This window comes from Bufo gargarizans, chromosome 2 (genome assembly GCF_014858855.1).
Source record: "Bufo gargarizans isolate SCDJY-AF-19 chromosome 2, ASM1485885v1, whole genome shotgun sequence".
NCBI classification, from domain to species: domain Eukaryota; kingdom Metazoa; phylum Chordata; class Amphibia; order Anura; family Bufonidae; genus Bufo; species Bufo gargarizans.
This window is the reverse complement of record NC_058081.1, coordinates 510,947,018-510,969,140: the sequence shown is the minus strand read 5'-3', so window position 1 is coordinate 510,969,140 and position 22,123 is coordinate 510,947,018. Positions and strand designations below refer to the sequence as shown.

The window sequence follows — 22,123 nt, the reverse complement described above, 5'->3', positions numbered from 1 at the left end:
GCCCACACTAGTATGGGCAGCCCTGGGGCTCGTACTAGTTTTCTGGACCACCAGATAAGTCCACCTGAGCCCCCTACCAGTGAACTTGTCTGGTGTACCCCAGAGGGTTTTGAGCCTGTGATTCCTGACTTTGTTGGCCAACCAGGAATCCAGATTCCCAGAGTGTGCTTCACTGAATATTTTTTTTTTTTTCAGTGACCACTTTGTGAATCTGATGGTGGAGCAAGCGAAACTTGTTTGCCCTTTGCTCAACACCCGGGCTCCTTTTTGGCTAGGTCCGGTGGCTGGACTTCGGTCAGTGCAGCCAAGATGAGGACGTTTTGGGGCCTCGTGCTACACATGGGCCTAGTTAAAAAAAAAAAAAAAAACTGGTACGCAGTACTGGAGTGGGGTCGTCCTCTACCAGACCCCACTCTATTGTCTGGCCATTACACATTCCCGTTTTGAGGCCATTCAGAAATGCCTGCATTATGCAGATAATGAAGCATGGTTCCCCCAAGGTGATCCTGCCTATGACCGCATGTACAAAATCAGGCCGTCATCGATAACTTCAGGGCCGAATTTTTGGAGGCCTATGTACCTGGAAGGGAGGTCGCTGTTGATGAATCTCATTGCTTTCAAGGGGAGACTCGTTTTCTGCCAGTATGTTCCCTCTAAGCTGGCGAGGTATGCGTGAAGCTGTACAAACGTTGTGGGAGTACCTCAGGGTACACTTACAAGTTTTGTGTGTACGAGGGGCAAGATTCCCGTATTGAACCCCCAGAATGTCCCCCCCACTTTGGGTGTTAGCCAGAAACTTGTGCACCCACTGCTAGATAAGGGTTACCACCTGTATATGGATAACTTTTATACTAGTATCCCCTTGTTCCAGTCCCTCGCCGCCAGATCCACGTCCGCTTGTGGGACCGTGCGGAAAAATCAACGCGGCCTCCCTACCCACCCCCTCCAGGTACCTATACCCAGGGGTGAGACCTGTGCCCTTACTAGTGGAAACCTGTTGCTGGTCATATATAAGGACAAGAGGGATGCCCTTGTACTGTCCACAATTCACGGTAACGGCATCACCCCTGTCCCTGTGCGAGGTACCACGGCAGCAGTCCTCAAGACCGATTGTATCGTGGACTACAATCGGTGTATGGGATGGGGATGGTACAAAAAAGTTGCAGTCTACTTGATATAGGTTGCCTTGTATAACTCTTTTGTGCTGTCCCGGAGCGCTGGCAACACAGGGATATTCCTGCAGTTCTATGAGGCAGTCCTCAAGGACCTGATCTTTTCTGACTGGGAAAGAGCAGGCCGGAGTACCTCGGGAACTGGAGGCGCCTGGATTGTCCCTGGCCAACACTTTCCAGGTGTGGTCCGCCATACTGGAAAGAAGGGACGATACCAAAAAAAGTGCAGTGTGTCACAGGAGGGGGATACGGAAGGACATTACTACTCAGTGTGACATGTGCCCCGATCATCCGGGCCTCTCCATTGATGGTTGCTTCAGGGAGTACCACACTTCCATGGAGTACTAAATTTATAATCCCCTTCCCCAATTTTAATTCAGTTTGGCCATAGACAAATCGCCCAGAAAAAAAATAAATAAAAATTTTTATATATATCTCAGACGTGACACTAAAACAGTAAAAAAAAAAATCTAAAATGATATTTTGTAAAACTAAAATAAATAAAGTATACATATTAGGTATCGCCACATCCGTAATGACTTAACCCCTCAGATGAACAGTCAAAAAATTTAAATAAAACCAGTGTAAAGAAATGCCATTTTTTGGCACCTTACATCACAAAAAGTGTAATAGTAAGCGATCAAAAAGTCATATGCCAATAAAACTGTCCTTTCATCCCGCAAAAAATGAGCCCCTACCTAAGACAATCAGCTAAAAACAAAAACACCAAAAAAACTAAAAACCTGACTGACTATGGAGATACTAAAATGTTTTTTGTTTAAAAAAAGATGGTGTAAAACCTAAATAAATTGAAAAAAGTAGACATATTGGGTATTGCCGCGTCCGTAAGAATCTGGTCTCTAACAATAACACATGACCTAACACCTCAAATGAACAGTCAAAAAAATCAAATCTGTGCCAAAACAGCTAATTTTTTTGTCAAATTTTCAATTTTTTCCTGTTAAGTCAAGGATTAACAGTCAAAAAATACTATTTATTGCCCTGATTCTGTAGTTTACAGAAACACCCCATACATGGTCGTAAAATGCTGTATGGCCAAACGGCAGGGCACACAAGGAAAGGAGCGATATATGGTTTTTGGAAGGCAGATTTTGCTGTCCTATTTGAAGCCCCCCTAGAGTAGAAACTTCATAAAAGTGACCCCATCTAAGAAACTACACTCAAGGTATTCAAAACTGATTTTTACAAACTTTGTTAACCCTTTAGGTGTTCCACAAGAGAGTTATTGGCAAAACTGCCACCTTATCCCGTAGTTTCCAAAATGGGGTCACTTTTTCGGAGTTCCTACTCTAGGGGGTGCATCAGAGGGGCTTCAAATGGGACATGGTGTAACTAAACCAGTCCAGCAAAAACTGCCTTTAAGAAACCATATGGCGTTTCTTTCCTTCTGCGCCCTGCCGTGTGCCTGTACAGTAGGTTTATGACCAAATATGGGGTGTTCCTATAAACTACAGAATCAGGGCAATAAATATTGAGTTTTGTTTGGCTGTTAACCCTTGCTTTGTTACTGTAAAAGATTGATTAAAATTGAAAATTTGCAAAACAATTGAAATTCTGACATTTCATCTCCATTTGCCAATAACTCTTGTGGAACACCTAAAGGGTTAACAAAGTTTGTAAAATCAGTTTTGAATACCTTGACGGGTGTAGTTTCTAAAATGGAGTCATTTTTGGGTGGTTTCTATTATGTAAGCCTCACAAAGTGACTTCAGACCTGAAATGGTCCTTAAAAAGTGGGTTTGTTGAAAGTTTCTGAAAAATTGCAAGATTTGCTTCTAAACATCTAAGCCTTGTAACGTCCCCAAAAAATAAAATGGCATTCTCAAAATGATCCAATCAAGTAGACATATGGGAATCTAAATTAATAACTATTTTTGGAGGTATTACTATGTATTATAGAAGTAGAGAACTTGAAACTTGGAAATTACAATTTTTCCAAATTGGTCAGATTTGCAAAAAATGGCCCGGTCCTTAAGGGGTTAACATGCTGAGTGGTTAAATGGCTTTCTATGGGATGAACTCTAGTGCATTTCTGAGATAAGGAAATTAGAAGCTAAAGTGAATGCCAACAGCTCTGCAGAATATGATATCACTATATATGCAATCATAATAAACCATTTACAAGTGATTGCAAACGTATCTTTCCATAGTAGGGTATGGTTGTAAGGTGTGACTGCCATGTCAGTGTGCCCCACACAGATATTTTAGATGGCCTTGAACAACTAGAGGGAGTTTTATCGGTGATGGACCCCAAAATATAATAGTTGACTATCCTGAGATTATCAGACGCATTCCTTAGGAGTTAGGTGATGTAATATGCAAGTATTTATCTATCGTCCCGTCCGGGATTTCCATCAGAAGATTGCTCACAGGCTGCCAAATCCCTCTTGTTGAGATAATTTCTTTTATTTGCTTAACTCGAGGGCCTTTTATAGAAACGGCGCGAATAAAAGCAAAAGGAGTCAGCTTAGGTCAAGGTGAATTTATTGCCCAAACAGCATTCTTATTCCCCTCAAAAACACATTTCATGAATCCATCTTGAAACTAAGTCAATTAACATGTTAATAATACAAAGGCAACAACTTTAACACTGAACAGACAAGACCTTTCCCATATGTAATTGACTACACAGCGATCAGTCTTCCCCACCATAGGAAATCTCACGTACGTTCTAAAAAGTTCATTAATTTAATTCTACACTTGCTATTGTTCCCTGACCATGTAATTGTCACAATTTTTTTTAGTTTTCTGATTTCTTACATTTTTCTTAAAGTACATTGTGAGAGAACATCGACTTGATATGGCATCACACTCTATTAAAGCAACAAGAAAATGAGACAGTTGTGCAGAGTGATTGAGGTACTTGCTGAAAATAAATTAGACAAAACATCCACTTGCCACGGGGGGGGGGGGGGGGGGGAGTGTTTAGGGCATTGACATATATCAAAATGAAGAAGAGAAAAATTAGGGCCAGCAGCATCACCTTCATCATAACATTTGGTAATATTCAGTATGGAACACTGGTCACTATGAAACTGGTTATAGGGTCAATAAAAACACCTAAGCTGTTGTAAAGGGATTACACAATAGCTCCTATCAAGTGACAAAGGAACAGTCTTGGCAAAATGGATACCTTATTTGATCTAGTGGAGGCCCTAAGGGGCAGTACATGACATTCAATAACACAAGAGAATCCCGGTGTCATATGCTGCCCTCTTCGACCCTGCACTAGACATAGCACAGCATCCATTTTGCCCGCAATGTTGCTTTAAAATTAACTTCACGTTTATGGTCACAGGTTATATCTCATCCACAAGTCAGCGTTTTGGTCAGTGATTGAGCCAAAACCAGGTGCGGCTTTAAACACAGAACAGGTGCAGATCTTTCCCTTATGCCTTATGTCTGGAGGATCCAATCCTGGTTTTGGCTCACAATCACTGATCAGAATCACTGACCAAAACACTGACGTGTGAATGAGGCATTACTATGAAAGATTATGTCGGATAGGATTTAAAAAAAAAAGAAAGAAATTCACCGTTTTTAAAAAGTTGGAAATTTTCTAAGAAAACTTTTTTTTTCCTTTTGCACAACTTATAATAAATGCCCCCACTGTTTATTAAAGAGCAAGTGTAATGGCAACGATCAAATGGATAGAAATTTGACAAGCCCCCATTGTGGCCAATGATCTTTATAGCAGAACAGATCAAAGTCTGTTGCCCCGACCCCCAAGATCTGATCTAAATGATCAACATTTAGCCCTCAAAAACTCCACAAACTGGGATCCCGTAGCCTATGGCAAATGACACGTCTTTAATGTGCTTTGGACAGTTGGTGTCATTTTACTGTAAAACGTAAAAATTATCAAACACATCAACTTTGGAAACAGACAGAAGGGAAATTGTGCACAAAAGTCTCCCCCCCCCCCCCAAATCCTGCCCCATAAATAGACCTATAATGGACATTGGCAGCTTCTACTTTTCCAAAAACACTGGAATTTGGCAACTTGCTGCCACTGAGTTACCAATAAATAGCGTGATGTCATATGAAGACCTTTTTTTTCCCTCTGACTGCTGTTTGTGTATCATTTTGATAGAGTAAGCTTTGGAATTTCTAAAGATTAGATTACTCCACTTACAAATCAAAGTTGCCATGAAGAAAACACTTGCAAAAAACCATCAGCCATATTAGGTTTTTTTTCTTTGTCCGTTTACACCATATGATTTTTTACACAATGCCTGCTGGAATTTTATTAATTTTTTTTTATTCTTTCTTTCCATTTCAAGCAGCAATACATAATAGCAGTCTTAGATCAGCCCTCAACACCACATTTCAGAAGGTCAGGCTTTGGCAAACTTTAAAGTGTACCCATTATATATCCACAGTGGAGGCCGCCATTTTACTGTAGGGGCAGAAGAAGTTGGAACCTAATTGATAGCAGATTCCTTCATAACTGTTGCAGGCACAGCCCTCTTCACCACCACTGTGTGTATACAACAGATAACATTTTTATGAAATACTTTAAAAAGACACAAAAAGAAAAACAAATTCAGATATTCAATTTTAAAAAAATTTAAATTAAAACATGTTTCAGCATTTACACAATTACCACAAAAGTCTAGTACATTTTATAAAGTCCTAAATTAGGCTATGGCTAGCCGAAGCCCACACAGAGATTGTCGCTGATCACAAAGCTCTCTGAGACTTGTAGTTCAGCAACAGCTGATAAGGCACGGATTCCCTACTTGTGTCCTAAGTACAGTTTTTCTGCTACGTAATGATTAATAGGTCACAGACACAAAAATGTGATAGAAGCCCTTGTTCTTATTGGCTTAAAGCCAATATACAAGGTTATTATGCTGGTGAAATTAACTAAAATTAAATTACCTAATAAAGTCTCTTTCCTGCCAATAAGCAGAAATCTTGAGGAACACCTTTTGTATCACTTTAGGTAAACACCCTTTAAATCCCAGAAGATGATTTGTAAGTACTTGCTTTATTTGACTTTTAAATGGCCATGAAATTGCGACCCACCTCGGGTTACAATAGACCAAATGGGAAAGGTACAAAAGTGATTTGTTCCTCACCCTACAGAGGCCAAAGCAATATTCATGCCTTGAACTTCCTTATTAACCTCCCTCTACAGTTCATAGCAAGATTGGATCTGGGGAGTCTAGCAGCTGGTTAATAGCTATATACTTTAGTATATAACTAAACTTCTTCCAATCCATAAATGCACACAATGTAACTTTTCATTTTACAAAAAAAAATAAAAAATTTAAAATCACTACTGTAAAAATGTTCTAACTGATGCTATGCTCACCAAAGCGGTTTGTGAAATGCCATACATATCCATAAGAGCGTGAGATTTGAGTATCTTCATGTCTTTATATACATAGTATGCCTTTCCCTTAACTCCTAAAACTAGTATATAAAAGGTCATTTTTTTCTTCCTAAATATGATAATGACAACTTTAACTGAATATTGCGCCCAAAAAAAAAAATATATTGTAGAAAAATGGTTAATTTTTTTTTATTATTCTGAAAACCATATCTTGCTTCTCAATCCATTTACTTTTGCTCCCCCGAAGAAAAACTAAGACTTCAGCTGCATTTATATTAAAAAGCAGCCTTTATAATCAGCCCAAAGCCTTCAGAAAAAGTTTAAAGGGGCTCCCTACATATCTAGTACCTTTAACTTACAAACGGCATGATGTCACGCACATCAAATAGGGACAAGCCCTCTATATCTAGACGGATCAGGAACATGCTGTAATGAAGTAGTATACCTTAACTGGCTTGCAGCCATTTTGAGCAGATTTATATGGCTCACGTGACTTGGCCTAGACATCTTCTACCCTATGTATATGCATCAGAAGCCATTCCAGCAGCATTTGTTCATGCTAGGGTCCCCATCGTGATCACTGCAGCATGTTCATCCATCCTGACTGGCCATATGCATGCTCTAGAATACAGCACTGGGATTTATGCAATTCCGCTGTCCCCTGCTAATCTGACAAACTGAAAAGGGAAGGAGTAGCAAAACGTCAAGTGCAAACACAGATCCCAGCTGAATTTGCACCATTGCACAAGGCTCCCAGAGGAAAACTGTAAAGTGTGAGGTATTGTGAGAGCAGGAACCATTCTGTATCCAGTAAACCTGAGGTAAGTCTACCATCTTTAGCGGGTGTGATCAGAGAAGATAGTCATTGACACACTATTTGAAGAAGATAAAAAAAAAAAAGAAGACCTGTACAAGGGCATTTCCAGTAATCAAAAATCCTCATATGTCAACTTAACCATCTACTTACTTCAGGATTGGAAATTTTAAGCAGTAAAATAATATATTATAAAAATGTTTATAAAATAGCAGCACACTCAGTGAAACAATACAGCCAAGTACTGTTAATGTGAATAACGATGAAACAAATCATAGCTCCTTAGCAGCGCAAAAAAAATAAAATAAAAAAATATATATATTCACTTAGTCCTCATATCGCCAACACATGGGGAAAAAAAACCCATTTAATTGTCTTTACTTTTAATTTTAAAATTCCAAAATAAACTTGCAAACATTTTTAAGCAACAGCTCAACAAATGTGTCAACTGTCAAACAGTTGTGCAAAAAATAAAAAAAAAAGTTGCAACAGCATTAAAAGAAAGCAAAAATTGCCGAATTGCTGGAGCAACGTAATCTAAGGAGAATTTTTTTTCAAGTACAATGGTATTTATCATGCAACAAAATATCTAGATGTCTACAGTTTGTCGCAAAAAAAAAAAAAAAAAAAAAAGCCACGATTTGGATTGTACCCTAGTGGGCCTAGGGAATTACTAATAAAGACAACTGAAGGGGTGGACATTGTCCAACAATATTTTTGTACATACTCGGAATGTTGTTCAAGGAATGTCATCCAAGGCAGGTGTGGAAAAATCCAGCAACTCCGTAATTCGGCAGTGTACGGAGGCTGAAAGGACGCCACGTGGTCAGCACAATTTTCATAAACCATCCCATGTTATCCCTTAGGAACAAGTGTCAAAGTGCTTTTATGAATGAAATGGTTTACAATAATGCTACTAGCAGACCAACAATATAAACCACTAGTGACGACATAACACATGGGGTCGTAGATTTTTTCTTTTTTTTATGGAGATATCTACTTTTTGTCCATTTTAAATAGACTTTAGCCATGAATAACGTAGCTAAAATATCTGCCCATAAGCAAGTAGCAAAGATTATTTTTGTTTTTATTTGGTTAGACCTGCTAAGTAACGTCACATGCATTTTTGGATGCCCTTTATAATCATATTTATCTTTATGTATTTTTCATAGCCAAGACTTTTTTTTTTATAAATCCTTTAAATTTTTTGGATGTGTAGTCGGAGTAAAAAAAAAAAAAAAAAAAAAAAAGGAGTGAAGGAGTACCTTTCTTTTTAGCTTACCGGGACTATTCTGTTTAAACAAAAAATAAAATAAATCTAAAATACATTCTTTTGCAGTTTATAAGTCCACAGCTGGCTAAGCGAGCCTCCTTCAAATCCCAGGCATGCTTGTTATGAACATTTATGTGGGAACAAAAACTAGGGAATCAAAAACATTTTAGGAAAAAAAATAAAAAAATAAAAATCACCTGCCTCAGTCTTGCAAAAATAAAGCATTTTTTTTCGGTAGCAGCTACCATAGACAGCAAAAGTAAACAGAACTAAATAGGAGATTCAGAAAGCACCTCTCTTTATATTTAAAAAATAAAATAAAATAAAATATGATGAAATAAAAAAAATTACATGGATCCCAAATCACCCAAAAATAAGCTTCAGTCTCTTTAGGGATCGCACTTTCAGTTGCCCTCTAGAATCCATTAGTCTTTTGCTTTGCAATCTACATATAAAAACCACATATATGGCGCCAGACATCCTCTCTGACATCTATAGAGAGGTGTAAGCGACTACAAATATAAAAAGTTTACCTACGTTTCATCCCACTGCAGGCTTGCAATTTCTCTAGCTATGGTTTATGCTTACACAAGCACTTAAATTTAACAATATATAATAATAACAGCAATTATCAAATATATTGTGGGATTCCCTTCTAAAAAGGACATTAGAGGCACCAAAAACATTATTTTTTTCATTTTTTTGTATTTAAAAGAAGTTTAAATTTTTTTTTCTCTAAGTGGGAGAACAGATATAAAACAAACAGGTTTGTTCTAGAAAATACAGAACAAAGGAAAGACTCTTGCTGCAGAACTCCTCACAGGTTGATGTCCCGCACATCTGTAGGGGTGCTGGCCTGGTCCAGTTCATCCACAGACTTAACACCGTTCCTTTGTTGGGTTGGTGGTCTGTTTTGTCTGAGGCTGCTGACTAGCACGGATTCGATCTGTTCTTGACAAGCTTTAAGGCAATCCTAAAAAAAATAAAAAAAATAAAAATGATATAGATATATAGAGATTGTGTATATATATATATATATATATATATATATATATATATATATATATATATATACACACACACACACACACACACACACATACACACACATCATTTGTAAAAAATAAAAATATGATTCATAAATCAGGTAATTAAGAGATTACTGTATATTAGCCTCCAGGCTGGGAGGTATTTTTTTCAACTCTACAGGATAGGGCGATAACCATTAGATCTGTGGGAGTCCTACCGCTGCAACCCCCTGATCACAAGAATGGGCCCCCTTACCCCCTGCCACCCCTCTGAAAAGGCAGCTGCTTTATTCATTTCTACGGGACTTCCATAGATGGCCTTCATTCCGTTCTTTGCAAGGGGGTACGGGGTTCTCGTGATCGGTGGGAGTCCCAGCAGTAGGGACCCCCCAGTCTAACAGTTATCCCCTCTCCAGGGGATAATTTAATACAGCTGGTTTCAGGTGGCTGTAATGTGACCACGTTTGAATATCTGAAATCACAGCCACAAGACCCAGAACCACCAAAACTGAACACAGATCCAAAGTTATTGTATGGTGTAGAGCCATTTTTATTTTATTTTTTTCATGAAAGCAGTCATGTTCATGTAATCCTCTACAACCGCTTTGAACCTTTATGAATAGCTTTTACCCATATGGGACATTTCTGCCATATTGATAAAATATGCCTTAAAACATCCAATGGATGTGGATCCCACCTCTGGGACCAGCTCCCATATCAAGAATGGGAACCTAGGTACGAGACAAGGTTGCCCTCTCTCTCCATTGTTGTTTGTGCTGGTCATTGAAACTCTTCTGCAATCTTTTCGACAACATGAGGAGATAGCTGGACTATCAGTGGGATCATCGGTACATCAGACGGCGGCCTTTGCTGATGACGTACTGCTGTTGGTATCCAACCCTATAATTGCCTTTCCAGCCATCATGTCGACGCTTAAAACTTTTTCTGACTTGTCAAATTTTTCTGTAAATCTGGCCAAGTCAGTTGTACTTTATATGTCTGTAGCGCCCGGAGATTTGGAGGTACTTAAGTCGACCACACCATTTGTATGGACGACAACTCATATTACTTTTTTAGGGATAAAACTCACGCCAGATTTCTCCAGGTTATATCACGAAAACTTTGTACCCCTCCCGAAACGTTTAGAAGACATTATTAGCTCATGGGATATCCCATATGTTTCCTGGTTCGGGCGCAGAACTCTAATCAAAACTATTCTTTTGCCTACCATCTTGTATTATATTCAGACTCTCCCGATACCTATCCCCAAATCATTTTTCAAAAAAATACAAGATATTATGTTGAGATTCCTTTGGGGTGGAAGAAGGGCACGCTTACCTTTTAAACAGATTACACGGCACCCTATCCACGGTGGTTTGGGTATTCCAGATGTGCATCATTATCACAAGGCGGTGTTGTGCCTTAGGTGTTTAGAGTGGCTAAGGCCTCATTCAGATCGGTTGGATCTGATGGTGGAACAAGCCATGTCGTCTGTCCCATTGAGAGCATTCTTATTTATGGATGGTCCCCAAACCTCCAAAAATATTAGAACCCAAAGTTCAATTACTAAATACGTATTGAACGTGTGGGTGAAGTCTAACTGGAGATCTACTTTGATGCCTAATTTCCTGATATTAATGCAAATTAGAGATGTCTTTTTCCAAGCATCCACTGATTTTCTGCACACTCTTCCGGACAGTGTGAAGCAAGGTGTATCTCCGTTGTTAGCTATTTGCCCGGATAATGATATCCCTTCAGCATTAGATCTTTATAAACACCCGCTGATGAAAGATTGCTCCCCGTTCCATATCAACTATTGTATCAGATATTTAAAGCAGTACCTAACACGTCTACCTACGGTAATAGTCCACTCCTCATTCGAGAAGTTAGTTACGCAGATTAAAGATCCCACAGGAAAAATATCTAAACTATATGAGATTTTGATGTCCGCATCTAAAATAGACAGCCCAACCTTTCTTCAACAATGGGAGTTAGACTTACAAATCAAATTTACAACTGCTGAAAGGAAACTCGCTTTGCTCTCCCCGGCTAGGGTGTCCAGGTGTGTCAAGGTACAAGAAAACAGTTATAAAGTCCTAACTAGGTGGTATTTTACACCCCAAAGACTCCACCGTATGTTTCCTGCTACTACAAACCCGTTGTGTTGGAGGTGTAATAGGGAGGTGGGTACTCATGCACACATTTGGTGGTCTTGTGACCAAATTGCGCCCTTTTGGGAAGCAGTATGTAGAGTTTTATCAAAAATGAGTGGGATACCTGTCCCTGTGACTCCAAAACTTTGCCTGTTTGGTTTGTATAATGATATAAAGGGTCCAAAGAATATGAAAATTTTGTGTACGGCTTTGCTGGCCTCTGCTAGACTTCTCATTGCGACATGCTGGAAACAACAGGGAATGCCTCCGATCCAGAAATGGTTTGTCAAATGTGATAACATATGTAGACTTGAGCAGATAGTACATTGGGACTCTGGATCCCCACTCAAATTTGAGGCTATTTGGAACCCATGGAGATCATATAGGCGCTTTACTCTACAGTGATTGCTTTAGTTGGGATATTACTTGATATATTTGAATGTTTGGCCCTGGCATGAAGGTGAGCGGTTCGGAGTTCATATGGATGAGACTTACAAGGCACGAGTTTATATCATCTGACTGTCCTTAATATGGCAGGGTCCCACGGTTGTTGGGAATATCTCACGCACCAACTACAGGTTTTACCCTCCCCCCGCCACTCTTCCCCTTATTCTACCTCACCCCGCTTTCCTGTGTTTGTCCACTACTGCTTGTTATGTATGTGGATGTTATCTAGATGTTCTGAATTTACATGCTTATACTTGGATGTGTTACCGGAATGTGGAGTATGTCCACTATCTTTGATACGCATTACGACATCTGGTATCTGTATCTCAGTCTTATGTCATTTGCATCCGAGTGACAATGAGTATGTTTTTATTGCTGATAAAACAATAAAAAAAGTTTTGAAACAAGAATGGGAACCTAGCATAAACAGAGAGCATGCCATGCCCATGAGCCATCCATCCTCTCCATTCACAGCTATGGGACATCCAAAAAAAAACTAAAAATAGCCGAGCCAGGGCTTGGATATTTTCGGAAGATATGAGGTACTCCCATTTGTATTCTTGGGCTGCCTCTTTAAGTGAGACTTGGGGGGGGGTACTAGCTCTCCTTGGGAAGAGAGCTCTTTAGTCGGCGTGAGGAGACCGTTAAGCCAGTACTCTATTCTCTGCACTGAAGACGGCAATCACCCTGAAACAGCATTCTGCAGATGAGGTTCCTGGCTTATTTAATATCCTAGTCATGTCTCAAGGCCTATTTAAAGGGTGAAAATTTGACTTCTAGAATAACTCTGGTGACATTAAAGGCAGAGCTTGTTAAGAGGTCATTTGCATTCCTTTCTTCCCTTTAAGTCATCATGATATATTGTTAAAAACCATTGCTATATGTGGGAGGGATGTTATTATGTATCAGAAGCTGTCACTTGACACATGAAGGCTGATCATACACTCTAGATAGCTGTCCCTCCAGAAACCCTCCACACCCTTAACCAAATGCTTTGGCCAAGAGTGTGTTCTTAATTAGGAAAAGGTGAAAAATACCGACACCTACGGCCATGGCATATCACCACTTGGAACAAAAGGATCGGCAATGTTGAAATCCAACAGCTTGATCCATCTTTCTTCCAAAAAGAAGCCCTTTTTTCTATTCCTAAACAACTGTTCAAATGTGTAAAACTTAATTGGGGAATGTCATATTGGTGTGCCAGTCTGTCACTGTAGTTTAACAGACCACATAATTTCCAACACATTCATGTCCTTCGTGACAGTCACACTCCAGAGGTCAAGATTGTGCATTTCACACCTGAAATACTGACTATGAGGCAGAGTACCATACTATCCAAAGTCTGTAAAATGTATTCTGCCCCGCTTTCTACAGTGTTAACCACTCAGCTATACGAAAACCTCTGACGACATTTACACTCATCGCCATCTGTAAATTGAATTTAAAGACATTTAAATCTATACGCCAACATCTAAAGCAAATAATCAGTTGATTTAAGATACAATAGGCTGTTTAGGAAAGGAAGTAGAACAATGACACATAATCCCTCTAGCGCCCAGTTATCGTAGATCTATAGAATAGGGGATTAGGTATTGTGCGCCTGGCAAAATACTTGATAGATATTCTATTGAGAGTTGGTATAATCAGTCTCTTCCGGCAGAATCCCCTCATCTTTTGGGCTCATAAGGCGACTGAATATTTGTATCTGCATCCGTTCTGCAATTTTGTGGAACGGATGTGGACCCATTGATTTCACTGTCCACTTAAGTACTTCAGTTATGTGGTCCTGCAAAAAAAAAAAAAAAAAAAATCATCATGTCCTAATCTTGTCCATTTTGCGGACACGAATAGGCATTTCTATCATACGGCTGGCCAGTCTGTTCCGAAAAATGTGGAACACACATGGCTGGTAGCTCTGTTTTGTGCATCTGCAATTTGTGGACTGCAAAACAGATAGTCGTCTGAATGAGCCCTTACTAAGATGATGTGATGTGAAGTAAAGGATCCCAGCAGACGTGACTGGATGCTTGTAACACATTTATTGTCAAAGTAACAATATGTCCTGTATTCTAGGACACGTTTCGGCTATAGTAGCCTTTTTCAACAGATGTTGAAAAAGGCTACTATAGCCGAAACGCGTCCTAGAATACAGGACATATTGTTACTTTGGCAATAAATTTGTTACAAGCATCTAGTCACGTCTGCTGGGATCCTTTACTTCATTGCACATGGAAATTGATCCTGGTCCCGTGCGGCGTGCATCCAAGCAAGTGCTGACCAGCTTATCTTCACTTACTAAGATGATGTCAGGCACGCACATCATACCTCATGTCTGGCATGTTGAGCCTCGACTTGAATCATATTGCATTTTACACCTTGTGAACCTAATTATATAAAAACAAAAATTACCCGATTTTGCCAATCCTCTGTTTTTGCACTAAGACGCTTAAAAATAAGAAGCAATTGTTTTAAAAATTCCACTCCTAGACAGCCAGAAAATGAACCCCCACCCTTAGGGTTAAGGGATTTGGAGGGAAGGGCGTGAGGGGTTTACCTGCATTTTGTAACCTATTGGGTTCCAATGGTGCCCTAAAAGGCAGTATGCCACTATTTATGTCTTAAGAATATAGAGGGAGCTGAAAGAGTTAAACATCTGACATGTCTTGCATCAACTTTCATGATACAAGATAAATGAGATTCCAGAGATTCTTCAGCATTATTTGCAACTAGAATGGATCTTGTGAACAAGCGTGGGAACGGTGCTGTGTGCACAGCTCCCCAGACTGCTAGTTTAACAAAGATTAGGGCATGGAAAACTCAAAAAATAAAAATAAAAATTGCTGGTTTCTCCTGAATGCAACTTTCTTATTGTGAGAATATGAAAAAAAAAAAAAAGTAGCAAAAAATTAAATAAAACATAGTAATGTGTATATTACTGATGCAGGTTAAATAAAAACAATATTGTAATATCTTAAATTATTAACAACATTTTTTTAAGTTATGATACAGATACCCTGGTGTACTGGAGTATTTCATTCAGAAAGCCATTCTGCAAATTCAACTCCACATACAAAAGAAGAAAAATAAGTAGACCGGTGTTTAAAATTGCCCATACATGAATAGTCAGTGAGAAAACCCATCTCTACTGAGGCCCATTTATGATGTGGGAATAAAGGAGGGGCCTTCACTCTGACAAATATGTAATATGAGGAATTATAAAAAGGGGTTGTCTTATTGGCAATGGCCACAAGCATTTAGGCTAGGTCTACACGACGACATTTGTTGCACCAATGTCGAGCGACAATTTTTATAGTCTATGGTGTCGCACTGCGACATGCTGCGACGCGACAGTCGCAAAAAATCCATTCGAAGGCGACACCATAGACTATTATAAAAATTGACGCACAACATTGGTGCGACAAAATGTTGCAGTGTAGTTGTGACTTGTCGCGCGCCACATGCCATCGTGTAGACCTAGCCTAAAGGGCTTGTCGAGTATTAAAGAAAAGCTGCTTTCTTCCAAAAACAGTGCCACACAAGCCCATGGGTTATATGTGGCATTGTAGTTCAGCTCCACTGAGGTAGGTGATGCTGAGCAGCCTCACACCTGTGGACATCTAAACCCTGTCCATATGTCCCATGAGAGTCCTGACAGACTGAATACTTCCCCAGTAGCTGACAACCTCTTCTAGGAAGCTAGACCTTTTGCAATCAGCTGATTGGACCAGTGGTTCTTGCATTAAATATATGTCCCTTTTAATGAACTAGAAAACTCCTTGTAATCCCCAAATTGCCATTTTTTCCTACTGAATCTCCTCCACTAAGGGCAAAAGGCAAACTGTGAGAAGTAGTCATGGCCATACTGCTGTTAACCAGCTTCCACAAAATGAGAACTTAAAGGAAATGTGTCACCAAAAATGTTAGCTGCCAGTTTATTCAAGATAGAAAGATCTGTTTTTATCCGATTGAAGATTTTTTAAATTCCATTTCCTGGACATTATTATGGGGCGGCCATTTTGACTCAGCTGTTCTTAACGGCATTTAGAAAACTTAAAAAAGAAAATTGCTTTACAGCAGCCCCATGGTCCATAGACACAATAGTCTGAAGCAGACCCTATTGACTTCTATGGGAGACTTTTCTGGGAATGCTCTGTAACTTGTGCAGAGGTCATTGTACGAGGCAAGAACAGAGAAGATGTTATAATCGCCTATTGTAAATAAGGGTTGGGCGATATCAAAAGTATTCCCACGATAACGATATATATCGCAATAAATGCGCATTTAGAAGAAAAAAAAACACTTGGGGCCACAAGGAGACGCCATAAGAGACACGGACGCAGATTTTAAAGCGGTTAGCGCACATGACTGCTTCTATAACGTGACAAAATATTGCGGTTATTAGGAAACTGCGATATCGCTGTTTCCTAATACCGCCAACACCGGTATATTGCCCAACCCCATTGTGAATGGTGAATCCGGTCTTATCTCTACACAGAGGTAGTATCATTAGACAGGATTAGAATGCCAGATAAGCAGGTAACTGCGGAATGTTGGCACTATATTAAATATTATTATTATTTTTTTTATTATTATTATTATTATTTTTTTTATTATTATTATTATTTTTTTTATTATTATTATTATTATTATTATTATTTTTTTTATTATTATTATTATTATTATTATTATTATTATTATTATTATTATTATTATTATTATTAAGAATAGGCACGTATTAGTTGACAGTGGTCAGTGTGAAAACTGCAGGATGTCACGTTTAAATATAGATATTGACATGGAAAATTTTAAAAAAAGGTTTAACTTTACATTAAAAATTCTATAACCAGCTTAGAACTAGGCATACATTGTTCATAGGTGAGCACCAAAGCTTCAGTCCTACCACACACAGCTTAGCTCTGCCCACCAGCTGACTTGTAGCACATACAGCCCTGGTTGCTCATACTGTAAATACCATTCTTCAGTGACTTATTTCCTTGTGAAATGCCAGTAGTTTCCTGACGCGTTTCATGTGGTTGTGGTTTGATTTTCATTTTTAAGCTAAACATATGCGATTTTAAAAACACTGGATACTGGAAAAAGGCCTAAATTATTTTACTTCTACAGCTACTTTCAAGGACAGATTTAGGGGGGGGGGGGGGGGGGGGGGGGTTGGTCCTCCTCATTCTGATCCTCCATCATATCATTCTGAACCTGCTCATATTATCAGGGGGACTGCCTGGCTGAAGAAGGGGATACGTCCGGGTTTAGCTCTGAGCACGGACAACCCCTTAAAGGGAACCCGTCATGTGGATATTTGATTATAATCTAACTAATTATATACAATCATTAACTACTAAAAAGTACCTTAGATTTATTCACTCACTAGTGTGACAGATGGTTACCTCATAATATACACACAAAGATGCCGCATGCTAATGAGCTGATTCGAGTCCGGCGTGATGTCATTGAGTCCAGCGTATATTTAATTCAGAGCTATAGCCACTCCCCTGTCCACCTGCTGCTGATTCCTATGGAAAATAACTGTCAATCAGCAGCAGGTAGGCGGGAGAGTCAGGAGCTCATAAATATTCAGGACTCATCATTATCAGCTGGAGCTTTTCAATACAAGATGTTGGCAGATTGACTGGGTCAATTAAAGAAAGTGACCCAGCATTTTGCTAAAAGAATCAGTCACTTATTTATGTTGCCCTTAGTTAGGACACCATACAACTGGTGACAGGTTCCCTTTAAGTTTGAAGAACACTATGCAATGCTTCATATTCCCTGTGGTGGCACTGCAGAAGAAGAACTAAAGAGCTTGCCGCCAGGATGCCTACAAATTACATGTCAATGCTAGGGGCCCTAGCAGTGGGAAAACCTGTGATCATCTCATTTTCGGGGGACCCATCTAAAGAAAAAGCACTGTAAATATTGGAGAACTTCTACCAAATTAATAATCCACAGGCCCCTTTAAAAATTTCTAATCTAAAAAACCCGTTTACATGGGCCATCTGAGCAGGCAGCTCTTTGTCCCAGACACCAAAATCATTGTTTCTGGGCAATAGATCAGTTTCCAGGGCACAATCTGTGGTTCAGAAATGATGACTTAGGTGACTGCATCAGCGATGCCTTCATTCAATGAACGGGTGTTTGCTTGGTGATCGGCCTGACTATTGGGAAAGAGCATTTGTATGAATAGTTGTTCCTAATAAATCAGTCCAATAATTTTCCCATATAAAAAAGGGACGTCTCACTTCAGCAAAGGGCATTTATCATGTAGACAAAGGCACTTACTAATGGATTGTGACTGTCCATATTGCCTCTCTGGTGGATTGATTCATTTATCCATCACATTATACACTGCTCATATCCAGAGTTATGACCACCCTGTAATCCAGTAGTGGTGGCCACGCTTTCACACTAAGAAAAGGTGTCGGCCTTTCTGATGGCTGGGACCGTGGGTATGTGCAAAGGCCAATGCTTTTTCCTGCAATGTACAAGAACGGCCACTGTTGCAAGATTGCAGGGTGGTCGTAAGTCTGGAGAACTGTGGTCATTATGATGCAAATCCACTCCAGATGAGCAGTGTTCATAATAGGAAAAAAAAAAAAAAAAAGTCCTTTTTTAAAAAAAATAATCTTCCTGTACGATGTACCTACAATCAGCCGATGCAGCAAGATGAGGCAGTGTATTACACAGCTGATAGAACTGTGACCACATGGATACAGGCAACTACATGAATGCAAAGGATCTCCACCCACATTGACAAAAAAAAAAAAAAAAAAAAAAAAACACACACAACACACCTCACATCACTGGGAACCCATAGGAACCAATCAAGTTTCTGCTTCACTTCCAAAAGGACTTCAGAAGAAGGAAAGCTGGATTCCAACTGGTTGCTACCGATGCTCTACTTTATTACCTACATTTACATAATCCTGGAGGACTCCTTTACGCCATTAATCTCAATGAGGTCATTACATAGAGGCCTAGTTATTCTGTTTCATGTGATTTGTCATGTTGGTTGGAATAGACTGTAGCGCTCTTTATTCCCCTGTGGCAGGCGAAAAGGGTTAGACAAAGTGCATGGGAAATGCTAGGAGGCTTCAATATCCTGTTCTAAGATCACAAGGAAACCATGCGGCAGGGCTGTGAAGCGGGGAATGTGATTTGTTTTCTCCTGACATTATCAAATTACTGCTAAGTGCTCTATTATTTCCCTATATCACAGAAGCTCTGAAGTGCCGGGGTAACATTGTTCGCCTCACTTTACCTTTGGCAGCAGAGAATGGAAAAAAAATAAAAAAAAATACAAAATTTGTCCCAATTAATTCACACTCTTGAATTAAAAACCACATAAAAAGTCCAAAAATAAAATTTCTTAAAATGCACCTGACAATTGTATGTATGGTTTAAAGTTAATGCTTACCACTACAATCCTGTTTGCCTTGATCTAAATTGGTAGAATCTATCTAATATAGAATCTTCTCATATCAGTCCAATATATAGCTATAACTATCATCTATTAAAAATCTATGTAATATTCATTTTAGGTCATATCTAAAATCAATCATTATCGGGGGGGGGGGGGGGGGGCAGTTTTCAATGCACTCAGCGCTACATGGAAGGTATTTAGTGCATCACTGAGTTATTTGTTGAGCGCTGCTCAGGAGGCATTTGATGCTGCTGGCGAGAGTTATGTTATGATGCACGGTGGTGTTATTTTGACTCTGCTGAAGAGGTACATTTTGCTGCACTGTAGCATTAAGTGGCTGTGATGAATACCACCCCTCGTGCCCGCTGACGTCAACCACGTCGAGCTCACGAGACCTGGTATGATCACAGGATTTACCAAAATGTGAAGTTACGCCCTCCAGAGGAGCACGCAAGATCAGGCTGGTATAGTTTACACACACACCTCCTGTCCACGCGGGCACAGAGAGGCAACAAGCTGAGAGAGCCTTTTCACTGCCACAGTGAAAGCGGCACGCCCTCAGCTCGGGTAACTGCCACCAGTTTCTCGTTTGATATAAGCCCGGTCCGCTAACGGGATTATATAGGGTCAGAAACCAACCCGCGGTAGCTTATAACTAGGCCAAAACACGGATGTGGGGATTCGTGATCGAGATACAAGATAGCACAAGATTAAATTATAGATTTAATCGCTGTAAGAGCACACTAGATATAACACAGTATACACAGACAATATATACAGTGGTCTGAGGTTACAGATTACAGGGTATATGGTTACAACAGGGTTAAGCAGTGTAAAAGTCAGTTACCGAGTATGATGAAAGTTCCTTGGAGATGTTCTTCTGCTGCAGTTCACATGAAGGGCCATGGACTCAGCTATTTCCTGGGTCCCTCTAAACACATGTGTAGGATGTGACCCCTCTTCAGAGAAAGACGCGCCTACTTGCTGGCACCAGACTTTTAACCTGTAGCCGGCCCATCCCCTCCCTGCCACAGGGAGGGGTCAACTCCCCCTCTTCCGGGCTGACCGCAAATGACCCACAAAACCCTTTAGGGTTCATAGCTCCAGACCAGAGGGTCACCGGGAGATGGTTCTGGGACTAATGGGTTCCGGCTACAATTAGAGCCCAAACCTGGTACCGGTATGTGGTTTCTATGGGGAGATATGAGTATCTCCCTACCCCGACTGGCGCTTCATAATTCCTTATGAGAGGTAGGTGCCAATATGTCTGGGAAGTCTCATTGATCCGGGGCAAGAGCAGATACCCACAGCAGGGGGTTTTCCTGCAGATTCAGGTGGCTCCCAACTGCTGCACAGAGGTGTGAACTTCTCCTTGAAGCTTGGACCCCCTGAGGGGTGTCTTCCTGGCCAACTGACACTCAGTTGGCTGGGGGGGGGGGGGTGGAAACTTATTTTGCATGTACACTGAATCATGCCAAGGAGGTGCATCAAATTACAATCAGGGCTGGGGGCTTTGAAGCAGGGAAATCCTGCAGTTTCCCTACCTCTGCTGTCTGTCAGCAAATTGGGGGGGGGGGGGTGAGGACATGGCTGACAGTAAATATTAATCCATATTCCTCACAGTGGCGTTATGGGATAATATGGTTGCAGAACGGTAGTATTTGATAGCTGTGCGGGCCCCGGCATCACCATAGATTGGAGATTATATACACACACACACACACTTTCTCTTACCCATCATACTAATATAGCAAGAACCAGCCTAACACTTCGCATTACAAAGCATAGCGTGCCATTCGCACAGTTAAAGCTCACTCCATCTTACTCTTCATCTATCTATCCATCCAATCTAATTATCATATAATTCCAATTCTGTCCATCTACCCTCTTATTGTTATACCTGCAAATATATAACAGAATAGCAGTAGACAGTGCTCCACTATCCACAAAGCCCTATTTATATGTATATGTCCTGTAGATATTTGTATGAAAGACAGATCGGGATGTTCAGGCCTAGGAACCTGAATGCATCTTTAAGATGATTAATTAAATACTCCGGTTTCTTGAACCAAGCCATCTGGGGTTCTGTATTTAGCTTCTGCCAAAAAACTAATTATGCTAAAAATAAAACTAAGTTTATCTGGATACAAATCTCCACTGCTTGTAATAAATGCTCTTTGTCAGTGCAGAGAGAAGGCATCTGCTGTGCTTGTCATAGGGACAAGCATCAAACCCGATGATTGTAGCTCGCTAGTAGATCATGGGGCGGAAACAAAAGTATGTGTACTGCCGCTCATTAGTTGGGGCCCTTACTTCCTCTGCTCGTTGGCTCCGTCACAAGCCATGCACCCTTCACTGGACTTATGAATGGGGACGACGGAACTCCAGCATCAGACTGCAGTGTATCTGCATCACCCCATTGTAACCACACACGCAAAA

The 22,123-nt window shown here is 40.1% G+C and overlaps 1 protein-coding gene across 2 annotated transcripts in view; it reads right to left on the bottom strand.

Annotated features, from left to right (window-relative positions):
* Positions 1-3,660: 3,660 nt before the first annotated feature.
* The window catches only part of CCND2 (cyclin D2), a 57,472-nt gene continuing 39,009 nt past the window's right edge, over positions 3,661-22,123 (bottom strand). The window contains exon 5 of one of the 2 annotated variants that reach the window (XM_044281286.1): positions 3,661-9,594. In XM_044281286.1, coding sequence (XP_044137221.1) covers positions 9,439-9,594 — 156 coding nt within the window. In that variant the 3' untranslated portion in view covers positions 3,661-9,438. Of the gene's footprint in view, positions 9,595-13,736; positions 14,036-22,123 lie in introns of those variants that run through there. The other variant, XM_044281285.1, reaches the window with a different exon arrangement.